Genomic DNA, 12764 nt, shown 5'->3' with positions numbered 1-12764 from the left:
ATTTATTAACCGATACACTGTAACATGTACTGTACATTTACTGCCAGATTGACAACTCTTTGCTCCGCTATGGGCATCACTGTCACTTTCTGTCTCACTTTCACACCATACAAACATAACACACTGCCCTATTTCTCCCTGGGCTGTGATGATAACTGCATTACTGCAATATGTTGGTCATGTGAGCTCATTATCATCATTGCCACAGATTTTACTTTGACAGGTCAATCTTGTGTTGAAATCAGCACATGGATCTATTAATACACCTATGGATCTACACTGTTGCACATAAATCAGGAGCACAGCTTCTGAGTCAACCCAAGGCATCTTGGGATTGCCAACAACTGTTTGTAACCCTTTCAGAAGTTTTGTAATAAAGCCTTGAACTGCAGCTGTGTACAAACGCACCAGAGCGACATTGTAAAGGTACAACACTTGTGTTACCATTAGCTTAGCGTTAACCTTTCCTTTTTTTTCCAGCAGTTGGGAAACAACAGACAAGACTCAGATTATGCACTGGCCTATCCCAACGCTACGCTTACGACAATATGCTTCAATAAAGTCCAACAAAATGTAATATGGTTGTGTAATAATTGTCTTCCCAGGGGAATAAGTTGTTTTTTCCATATCATCACAGCCCTACTAAACTTCAGCTGTAACAGAGTAAGATAAGAAAAGATAAGTTAAGATATTCCTTTATTCGTTCCACAGCAGGTACATTTACACCTGCCCATGCCATTACCAGATCCCTCTCCATAAAGCACATCACTCCTGTTCTTCATCAACTTCACTGGCTCCCTGTGAAATTCTGTATCAGTTTCCTTTAAGGCCCTTTATAACGTCCGAACTCCTTCATCTTCACACTCCTTCCCATACTCTCAGATCCTCTTCCACTATCCAACTCACCACACCATCTGCTCGCCCGACTACCATGGGGTCTAGAGTCTTCAGCTGTTCTGCCCCTCTGCCTTTGGAAGTCTCTCCTACAAGATATTCACATTATCTCTCCACCGTCTTAAAACACACCTTTTTAAACTGGCATATTCAGTTTGATGCTGTTTAAGATTTTATACCTAGTTACTGCTTAACTTATTATTGTTTATTTATTCTTTGTGGCTTTCATAATGGCTTGATACTTGATACATACGTTCATTTTCCCAAGGCCCTTGTCTTTTCGTTATGCCTTTGCATTTCATGCCCGTTCAGTAGCTTGCTAAATTGACAGCCTCGATGGCTTCTAAACGCAAGTTTTACCATCCATGTTGCATGTTGCCTTGAACGCCAGGCACATCATGTACATGGCTTCTCACCACAACCTCACAATTTCCATTTGGAGCCAAAAAAATGCCCCAAATAAGACCTTGTTTCGGAATAATATGTATGGTAGGCAATGGTGATAGCTTTTAATTCTGACTTAATGTAGTGCTCTGTGAAATCTCTATTTTTAAATTCTAAATTCCAAGATTCCAGCCACGATTATTTTATCACAGAAACTTTTACCTGCCAGGCCCCTGTCAGAAAAGACACCTGGCTGCTGGCCCCCATCAAATGATACTTACTGGGCCTAACAACTTTGCTGGGGGGTAACCATTAAAAACCTGATGCTTACATTACCCACAGCGCAACTCGACTGCTGACAGTTCAGTTAGAGATTGAGATGTGTTATGCCACCAACCTCAAGCAGAGATGCGGTCTGGTAGATAATTTCTTTATGATTCTTTTCAGTGTCATATTTGTAGTCCTCAGTCCCAACCAGCGCTTGAGTCAGTTTATCACTGGAGCCACAAAAAGCTGTATACAACTTTTGCCACTTATGCAGCAGTAATCCCTTGACCTGTAAACAGACTTTGATGTATAAATCAGTGGAGTTCCCCTGTCAAAGTCCTGACAAATGTGGACACACACAGAACTGTGTGTACTGCACAATACTATAATGCTCAAAATCATGAACAAACCACCTGCAACCAGAACAGGAGAGGAGAAAAAACAAACAACTGGTCCCAGTAGTTCATTCAACTTTTCTGCTTTCACCTGCAACTCTGCAGCTACCTGCTGTCAGTGAGAATATCTGCCAACTGGCAGGCCGCTCACTTTGTTAGATAAGGCTTAGTCACCATGAAGCAAGCAGTGTCCAAAACACAGTCAGAAATAATAATGTGATGTGATGCGTTTGTCCCAGAGCAGATTACCATCAGGAGATTAGCACAGATCACGACAACTTTACACCATTACACCTAATTTCTCGCTAAGAGTTACATAATGATCACACATTTGGATTTGACTTGCAGATTATTTTAATTTTAAGTCAGAGGGATTTTTGAAGAATAAGTACATATACTCAAGTACGGTTCTTCTCCGCTTATGAGTGATTTTCCCCTCTAAACTTCTCAAATATTTTCATTAAATCATTGATTTTCTCATTTCCTACAACATTTTCTTCCTCCATCAGCTGCAACAGTAAAATCCTGCTTATGAATTGATGTAATACAATTAACCATCTGATAATATCATACGCTGTGATTATATAAAAGTCACTGGGGCCATTTTGCTACAGAATGAGCACTTCTACTTTTGATACTTGAGTACATTTTGCTGATTATATCTCTGTATTTAAATTGGATTTTGAATGACTTTTTCTTACAATGGTGATGTTTTTTTTTTAACATTATTGCATTGGCACTTTTCCATAAATGGGATAGTTTGGATTATTTTAAGTGGACTTGTATGAGGTACTTAACGACAGTGGGAGATATTTTTTTTGTTTGGTGAAGTCATGACCTGCCCTACTCTGTCTCTGATTGGCTTATTCTGATGTTCTTACCCTAATCATACCCGATCACACTCCTCCTGTGTAAACCAATCCAAAACCTTCCCAACCCAAATGCCCCGCACCAATTAAGACAATGAATACTAGCCAGTCAGAGTGGAGTAAAGTGGGTCATGACTTTGCCACCCTGGAAAAAAAAAAAAGCCCAGTTTAGGGAAACAGCGGGTGTAGGAAGCTAAGCAATGTACTACTGTGGACAAGGTCAGCAGTCAGCAATGCATTTTAACCAACTCAAAAAATCTGTATCAGTTTACATGTACGCTATATTTAGAATATTTTCACAACCTTACCATCAGACAACCTTTTCTGATGGAAAACTGCTGTTATATAGTACTGCTTTATAAAAACAGACCAAACTCCATTGGAAAAATTGGTGATTTTACCTCGAGGAACACAGGAGTTGCTGTTCTACTGCTACCTCAATCAGTTACTTTTGTTTGTGTTATTGTGCGACTGTGGTGTTCTGAAACTTTAGTTCGGATTATGCAAAGTCCCATTTAACACAAACGAACTATCTGATCAAGACAGTGGTGGACCAGTTACTCCTGTGTTCTGCAAAGAAAAATTAGTGTTTCTGCCAAAGGAGTCTGGTTGAGCGAGATTGCAACTTTTGCCTTATATAATGGCGGTTTTCCATCTGTAAGTGCTGTCTGACAGTAAGCTAAGGCAGTGAAAATATTCTAAATCTATATATTTAAGTGGCTAAAATACACTGATGATCTCGTCCACAGCAGTAAATTGCATAGCTTTCCGTGCTCCTGCTCCTGCTCCTGCTGCTTCTCCTAAATGGCAGCATGCCAACCACCATCTACTGTAGGAAACACACTGAAAATCAATAAGTACCTCATACAACCCCACTTCAAATAACCTGAACTATCCCTTTAACTAAGAAAAGGATCTGGTACTGTCTCACACTGAGACTGTCTCTGTAGCCTGGAGGAGAAAAAGAGGGCAGATCAACGTCAAGATAAAACAGCCTCATGACATACTTCCACAGGCAAACATATGGAAACACTTCAGCCATTGTATGTGTGTGCGAGCATGTTATGCATATGAAAGCAGGTTTCTGACAAACTGTATGTGTGTCCGTATGAAGCTGTCCACATGTGTTGAGTATGTTTGGACATGCATCTCTGCAGTACAATGAATTATATACAGACTCCTCAGCAAGAGCAGCAGCAGCAGCCCTCTACTTGAGTGTCTTTGAAATCCTCTCAGTATAGCGGAGGAGAATCTATTTCCCCATGCAGTAGCACTTCAAGCCCGGCTCTGATTGATTGTCTGTTAAACTGCGAGTGTCTGAGAGAGACAGTCTGCCAGGAAGCCTTACACTGTGACTCCAGGTCCACGGCATACACGGAGGGAACAAGCTCCTTCACTACCCGGGATAAATCAAGCTAATTAGAAGGGATGTGTAATTTGAAAGTAAGTGCTTGGCACAAAGCTGCCCAAATCTCACCCCCACACGCACCCTGAGTACACTACACTCTTAGAAATAAGGGTTCCAAAAGGGTTCTTCTTGAAGGGCTGAGGTTCTGCCCATAAGCATTTCCTTTTGAAGAACCATTGTTTAAAAAAAAGGTTTGTCAAAGGTTCTTTGTAAGACTAAGGATTGCATTAAGAATGACTGTCATCCAAAGAACCTTTTTTGGAGGAAAGAGTTTCCCAAGAATTGTTGAAATACTTGAAGAATGCGTTTCCACCAGATTTGAGTGGAACCAGTGTAATCAAGGAGAACCTGCTTGTTTTTGTTCCAGCTGGGAACCGACTTTTCAGGTTCTGAAGCAATTTATCATTAGTTCAGAACAGTTCAAAATTAGGAGCCAAGGGTTTTCAGGAGAACCCCCTGGGTAGTATCTAGAAAGAATCCTTGAAATATAAAAAGGTTCCTGGCAGAACTTCCTGGGTGTGTTCTAGATAAAACTCTTGGAATATAAAAGGGTTCTTGGTGGAATCCAGTGGGTTTTTTTGAGATAAAACCATTGGATTATACAAGGGTAATCACTAGAACCCCATGGGTGTGTTTTAGATAAACCCTTGGAACATAAAAGGGCTCTTGCTAGAACCCTGTAGATGGTATTTAGATAGAACCCTGGGAGTATAAAAAGGTTCCTGGTAGAACCCCTGGGAATATCAAAAGATAGAGCCCCCTTGGTGGGTTCTTGTTAGTACCCTCAGAAGGTGTAAATTTTCTGGATAGAACCTCCAGAGAGGGTTCTGGGTGGCGTCATTACACCATACAAGGGTTCTGGTTGAAATCTTGCACAGATAGTTCTCGGTATAACCCTTTATGGTGGGTTCAAGATGGAACTCTCTGAAAGGGTTCCAAGTGGAACACTGGTAAAAGGTTCCACCAGGAACTCCTATGAGGACAAGCTAAAAAAACCCTTTATGGTTCTAGTTAGCACTTTTATTTCTAGGAGTGTCCATGCCTGTGTTTGGAAGAGTGGGACCTGGCGTGGATGGAGACGTCTCCAGACACACAAGTCTCACCATCACTCGGAGACCAAGTTATCCGCTATAAAAACAATGAAGCGAGATTCATGAGTAAATCTGCACTCCTGCACACCTCCGCAGTTTGTCTGAAATAGCAGGAAATTATAGTGCAGGTGGGAGGAGGGGAGGTGTGACCAGAACAATCATCTACAGACGATATAATCAAGATAATGAAAACAAGAGAGCAGCAGTGATTGTGATGATGAGTCGATTCATTCATTAGTCGGTGGAAAGACATGCCAAACATTTTGATGGTCTGAAGTTATTAAATGCGAGAGTTTTCTGATTTTCTCTTCAGTCTTTCATTATGTAAATTAAATATTATTGGAGTCTGGACTCTAGGTCAGACAAAACATTTCTTGTTTTTTGTGCTAAAAGATATTGGATTAGACATGTTTCACTCACTAAAAATCACTCCTATTAGTTTTAACGAATAAGCTAATGGTGTACCTGAAAAGGACATCCAAAAATCTAAAATTTTTGGAGATATCGGCTGTAGAGATGTCCATCTTCTCTTAAAGGTGACAGTCGGTTTGTGGTGCTTAAAGCTTCAAAAAAAAAAAAAACTACATCTGAAGAACTCAACAGCAGCGTCTCTTTCCATGAAACATGACCCACTTACTGAGATAATCCACAGACCTTGTTGTTTGACATGTAATACTGAATATTACCACCAGATGTCACTGGTCACTCAGCTGCTCCTGAGTGGAAAAAGTCAGTTGCAAGTCAGTGTTTTCGCAACGCATTCCTGCATATGTTTCATAATAAAGGACATGCTACGAGATGATTTTTTTAGTCCACCGAAACACTAGAGGGCTTTTAACTTGGAATGAAAACAGGAAGTGTACAGCCTAATGCAGTTACTTTCACAAAGCAAACGGGAGCGGATCACAACGAGGCTTCGTATTTCTACTACTGACAAACTGTTGCTGGCTACCTACCTCGCTAACATGGCCAGCAGATGTGATGAGCGTGATCGGGGCATCTCATTCTACCAAACTAGACCCTGTAACTATATCACCGCGCAGAGGTAAGCGTGCATCTAGTCTTGGATAAGAGGCTTGTGATTGTGACAGCGCGGGATGTAAACATTATTGACATCCTCCTTGAGTGAGTAGATGCACACTTCCTTCTACATGGTGATACAGTTGGTGGGTGAAGTTTGGTCTGTGGTAGGGCTGTGGGATTTGGTAAAAAAGTCATATTGCAATAATTTGGCTGAAATTGCAATATGCTATACGATAAGTGGAAATGATCAGTTTCACATTACAATTTTCATGTTTCTTTCATCTGGAGAACAAGATTTTTAGGCCAGGTCATCTCTGCATGTTTCTCATTTGCTTCTGGTTCAGCGATTTGGATATTGCACTTGGCCATATTGTGATTTTACTACAAATGTGATTAATTGTGCAGCACATGGAACTGCCATCTAGTTCAATTATATTCAAGAGAAGGCAGACATCTCGATGATCAATATCTCCAAAACTTTGCAACTCAAACAAAAACAGTCTTGATGGATAAAGAAAGAGTAAGAGTGAAATGTTTTTATTTTCAGTCCCTTTAAAACTGCCACTACTGCTAGATCAAATAATTAATTGAGAAAATATTTAATCAATAATGAAAATAATCATTTGTTGCAGCAATCAAACAATCCGTGCTAAATTTGGAACTCTTGAGTACAGTGAGTGATTATGCAAAGAGGAAGGAACTGGAGTGACACCAGTAAAAGTGAGAGCCTTTAAATAACACCCGCTTTTTATTTACTGGTCCACGCCACACTAGTTCTCATGGTTTTGATGGATATGCATGGTCCACACAGGGAGCAGCAGGGCAGGTTAGGACATCCAAACAGCTTGGTGGCACACAGCCGGTGATGCCATCCTGTTGGAGCTGCTCTGAGAGGCCACACATCTCAGAAAGCTCCAGGAGGTTTGCCAAAAACCAGTTGTACCATGCTGGGAAGTCATATCAGCTGCTCATTATGTGGTCTATCTGTCAGCAGTACCCCCTGCCTCCATGTGTCTGTCGCCTCAGGGTGTATGTGAACTCACAGGTGTCCAGCTGTGCCTCGGTGGCATCAGACTACAGCAGGTGATCTGATCCCTCAACTCTATTTTTTGTAGGTGGAATTAATCGGGCCATTCCACTGAATCAGTGCCAGTTTCATGTTTTAAAATTTAAATTTCATCCTAAAGCCAGACAGATATATTGGGTGGCCAATATTACTGGCCGATATTGGCCTATCACATGGACATTGGTTGCGCTGATATGAACACAATGCAGACTGTTTTTATTTCTATCCTTTGTTTGTTTTATGAGCAGAATATTTTTCTGTTTGGGATAAAATCTGATTTTTGTCAGTGTTCAAGGTAGTTTTTTATAAAGGTGTACATGATGTATCGTCAAACTGCAATTAGGACAAAGTGTATGAAACTTTGTTTGATATATAATGTACTGCGCAGATATTTTTCGTGCATATTTATGCATGTCATGTCCAGGCATGGAGGGAGGGATTACATGCACTGGGGTAATGCAAATAAGATGCAAAAAGGGGAACTGTATTCCATTACAGTTACAGAAAAACAAGACGTAATTAGATTAGAGTTACATTTTGTAAAAAATGACGATTATTTAGCAGGATTACAATTTTAAATAAAATACATTTTAACATAAAGAAAGATACTCTACGTTATTTTGTCTTTAAATCAGAAAAGACAAACAAGAACAGTGAAAGTTGTGCCTTCAGCTGTGCAATAAGGTCATCATCCAAGAGCTCAACATCAAATTACATTTACAGGTCAGACCAACCACTAACTTTAACCACACAGACCAGCTACTAACACAGAAATCCAGTTATAGCTAACTTACCTCTATCTAAACGTGCACTTGTGCATTACAAAAAAGAAACAACAATTATAAAACATTATATAAGGCTAAACAATTTATCTGACACTGAGGTAATCCAAAAGTAACAAAAAGTAATCAAATTACAATACAGTAATATTGAGATACTTGGATAAGGTTTCTAGTTGCAGGTAATCAGTAATTGTATCAGAATATATTTTAAAGTAACCCTCCCAATCCTTGTAATGTCCTGGGGACGGAAAATGCACAGATTTGGTGGAATGACCCAAAACCTGCGGATTCTCAGCCCTCCGTGGCGCATGATTGGACAGCATTTGGCCACTGTCGTTGCTCGACTGCCCAATCGACACCTGATTTTGGCTATAAAATGACGATTGACGGCGTCCTGCCACTAAGCAGCTTTGTCAACGCTGCAGAGTCAGGTGCAGACGAAATGTACCCGTGCGTAACGCTTCCCCCCACAATCTGACAGGGAATGTGAACGCACGGTGTATGGATCAAAATGAACGTAAGACATCAGGATTTGATTTTAGCCCAAAAAAAAAAAAAAAAGACAGAGAGAGAGAGATGAAAATCAGAGGTGGTTTTATCTCTACACTCTTTTTGGATACATAATGTTTTGGGGCATCCCTCCGCTCCTAATCAAAGCGCACACGCGCGCACACACGCACACACACAGAGCAGATCCTGGCTAAAAATCACCAATCCAAGGTTAAACGCACGCATTAGGAACCCATCGTGTGTCCTTAATGTAAAGTGCTACTACTATGTGTGAGACTGCAGTTTGTGTGGGATAGTCTCGCCGTTTTGTTCGCCCTCTTGTCCCAGACAAAAAACAAAAAACCTCACAGAGGACCTACCTGGTAATCTCGAAGCTGCAACCTTTCCGAAGGAGCAGGGCTCTCTTCCGCATGATGCCTTTGTCTCTGCCGAGGTACACATTTTTATCTGAATTCATGGGTGCTGGGCGAGCAGGTAGACCCGGGCAAACAGCAGCGCTTTCTTTCCTAAAAAGTGAAAAAAAAAAAAAAAATCGAGCAGCAGACTGAGAGGCGGAAGGAGAAAGAGAAACAGGCTTTCCGAAAAAAAAAAAAAAAATCCTTTGACGCTCGGTCCACCTAAGCGGAGCAAAGCGAAGTGATCTTGCAGACTTTTTTCTCCCCCCTCTCAGGCTACACAAAAACACAGTGTGTTGAGGCGTTCAGAGGTGCATGGTGTCCGGGTTGGCGGTATCTCCATGCGGGCTCAGAGGAGCAGACTGTAGCGGCTCCAGAGATCCTGTGTGATCCTGAACTGTGGAGCCCACAGCGCTCAGTCCGACAGTGAGAGGCTGTGAGGAGGCAGTGACTTCATGAAACAACTGATGGAGAGAGAGAGAGAGAGAGAGAGAGAGAGAGAGAGAGAGAGGGAGAGAGAGAGAGAGAGAGGTGCTGAGACTATCTACCGTAAGTGAGTGTGAGTGTGTGAAAGGGAGAGAGTGAGAGTACATGAATATCTGTGTTCATGCATGCAATAGGCTATAACACAGTGCTGTTATGAACGAAGCCAGAATTAAAGAGAATAATGTCCATCACATGACATGTATGATCTGCATCCTTGTTGCATTTGGATTCCTTGGTAGCTGAATGAAAGAAGGAAAATACATCAGCAGTGTTTTAATTGGGGAAACTGGGTGAATTTGAGCTTTAACTCTTTGAAGTTTCTTTGGACACTAAGAACAGAAAACAATATTTTGTTTTGATTGACAACACTGTTTTGTAATTATGAGCCTCTATACCAAATAAGATGTCCATTTAGGACGGACGTGTGTTAAAGATTTAATCACATGTAGCAGTGAGCTTGTAGGTCGCAAACATAGTGTCTCTCCCACACCTTCCAAACCTGTAGACAACCCGTTCACATCCCAGCTTGACCAGTGCTGACATCTCTGTCACATCCTTCAGCGCCTGTGTTAGACCCTGCCAGGAAGTTGTTTTAGCACGTGGTTAATGTGAAACGGTCACAGTTTGGTTAGCTTTCAGTAACAAAACTACTTAGTTAGGTTTAGGAAAACATAATATTTAGAGATAAAATCATTTAGTAGACACTTTTATCCAAAGTGATGTAAATCTGAGAGATGATACAATACAAACAAGGATCTAGTCAGGAGAGAACAACAAGTAAGTAAGTGCCATGAAGCAAAGTTCAAGTCTGACAGGATGTAGGGGCCTACAGGCAATGCAAGTGGACTGATTTTTTAATGGATATCTTGTGTATTTACTCAAATGCACAGGTGTTCACAATAGAACTGGGTCTTCAGTGTTTCTTAGCACTCACCCAATCGAGTTTGGTAGCACGTTCCACCATCTGAGAGTCACAAAATGGAAGAGTCTAGCTAGCAACCTTGGGCCTTGTTGTGGTGGTTGAATCAGGTGCCTTTCCTTGGCAGAGCGTAGTGAGCTGGAGGGAGTGTAGACCTGAATGAGGGAGTTCAGGTACGCTGGAGCAGTTTTAGTTGCTGTTTTATTGGCAAGTGTCAGTGTTTTTGAATTTGATGCGAGCAGTAACTGGAGGGACCTGAACAGCAGGTGACATGCGAGCCCGAACTAGGAGTTGTGCTGCATCCCCAGATAGGTAGGTTTTTTTGTTTTTTGTTTTTTTTTTGTGATGTATGTCACATGACAGGAGGCATTTTCAGACTTGGGATAGCACACATTCGCACATTAATGTACCATTTCTCATATCTACTACTTTTATTTAAGATATATAGCCCTACCAACCACAAAACAAGAGACTGGTATCAAAATATAATATTAAGTATTTGTTGAGCCTTTTCTTTATTCTTTACACTTCCATTGTACCTCTTTCCTCAGGCTTGGTTCAAACTAAGGTCCAGCCTCTCAAGGGACAGTGTGGAACACTAGCTAACATTAGCTTACTGTCGAAATGGAGCCCGCTAACATCAACAAACAACCGGCATTCATGATAAAGCCTAACTTTTCTTACCTCATTTATTAACATGATGCTGGTCAGTCAGATTCTCACTCGTGCCTACAGAGTCAGAGCACACATGCAAGCACCAGGATGTTGACTACAGTTTACTTAACAGCCGCTGGTGTCATTAAAAACAAGCATTTTCTGAAAATTCTGCATAGTACCTTTAAGAGATAAATAAATAAGAAAACTGTGACATAACAAAACAAAGAGCAATCTTTGTAGAGCCACATATCTGCTCATTTATGTTCTGATTTGATGCAACAGTATAACAGTTTCTTAGGGCGATAGATGCAGATTTTGTCCTCCGCCACTGAGCCAATTTGAGTTTTCGCAGCAAAAAAACCTTTAACCCCAAGCACAGAAGTAATTTAATTTGAAAGCAACACAGAAAAGAGAGCAAAACCACCAAATTTAGATAGTTTAGTGGTATCGCTAACTGATAAATGCTGAAAAACCACAATGAAAAAGATCATTTTGAGATATAGAGAAATGGGCGTATGAGAAAAATATAATGATTGTAGTTTTACTCATCTCTTTCTAACTCTCACTGGTGTTCTAGGCATGATTTTACAGTACATTGGCCTTAAATACTCAAAATATAAGGATTGCGTCTTTGCCTGCTGTCTTTGATGTCTACAGAGAATATTTGAGACGGTTCAATAAGGTCAAGTACAATTAATATTTAAACAAGATATCACACCACAAAGTGTGCTCTACCAAAGCAATGTTTACTCTGCTAAAACAACTCTCAGCTGTGAGTGCACCCTGCTGTGGGTGCTATGGATTAGTTGATTAGCACTAAAAATATAATGGCGTGGGTTGGTGGTGCATCCTGTGCTTCATTAGGGTGGGACGTCGAGGGGTGATTCATAGGGCACACAGTGAGAGACTGGGAAGTACGGGCCAGTTCACATGAAGTCTGCTGAGTCTGCACAGTGAGAAGTCTTGTCACATATCATCCCTGCGTGTTGCCTCATATGACACAGCAGTTGCCCTGTCATTTTTTTTTTCTTGCAAAGGTTGTTATTATTTACAGTGCTGAGTGGCCTTGAAAACAGAAATAAAAATATGAAACATTTGTGAATAAACCAAAAAAAAATACATCATGCATACATGCTGTAGGCCTAGTTGTTGGTGTTGTACACAGAGAAGGTCAATGACATAAAAGTGTTCTGGGAGTTATCACTCTATTCTGTTGAGTAATTTGGAGAAAATGGGAAGCAATCATTATTCATCATTATTAACAGAGGGAATGTTGTTATACTAATGTTAGATATTGCTCTAACTTAGACATTAGGCTACTGAGTCACTTTAATGGTCTTGTGTGTTTGACTTTTGATGTTCTAGATTCTATCATTATCCCATAATTGTCCCTTATGTAGTCTCACTAAAGTTATGTTGGCTGCAAAAGCTTTGCAGTCTTGTATTACTTTTGTTAAACAGCGGACAATATGGGTAAACATGGCAGGAATAGCACGTTGTCTCAACAGCTTTACAGTTATAATCCTTTTTCATTAACTCAAACCCCAATTTTGATTACATTTACTGTATGATCAGCGATTTTTCTGCAATAGCCATTCAGTTACATTCAGTAATTATT

General features: G+C 40.7%; 1 protein-coding gene across 1 annotated transcript in view; it reads right to left on the bottom strand.

The window, feature by feature from the left end:
- garnl3 (GTPase activating Rap/RanGAP domain like 3) overlaps positions 1–9504 on the bottom strand; it is a 95973-nt gene extending 86469 nt beyond the window's left edge. The window contains exon 1 of the mRNA XM_084745309.1: positions 9049–9504. Coding sequence (XP_084601435.1) covers positions 9049–9146 — 98 coding nt within the window. The 5' untranslated portion in view covers positions 9147–9504. The remainder of the gene's footprint in view (positions 1–9048) is intronic.
- Between the last annotated feature and the right edge of the window lie 3260 nt (positions 9505–12764).

The sequence above is a fragment of the Lutjanus erythropterus genome, chromosome 20 (genome assembly GCF_056507025.1).
Source record: "Lutjanus erythropterus isolate fLutEry1 chromosome 20, fLutEry1.hap2, whole genome shotgun sequence".
In the NCBI taxonomy this organism is placed as follows: domain Eukaryota; kingdom Metazoa; phylum Chordata; class Actinopteri; order Lutjaniformes; family Lutjanidae; genus Lutjanus; species Lutjanus erythropterus.
Note: the sequence above shows the minus strand (reverse complement) of the source record. Positions and strands in the feature narration are given on the sequence as shown.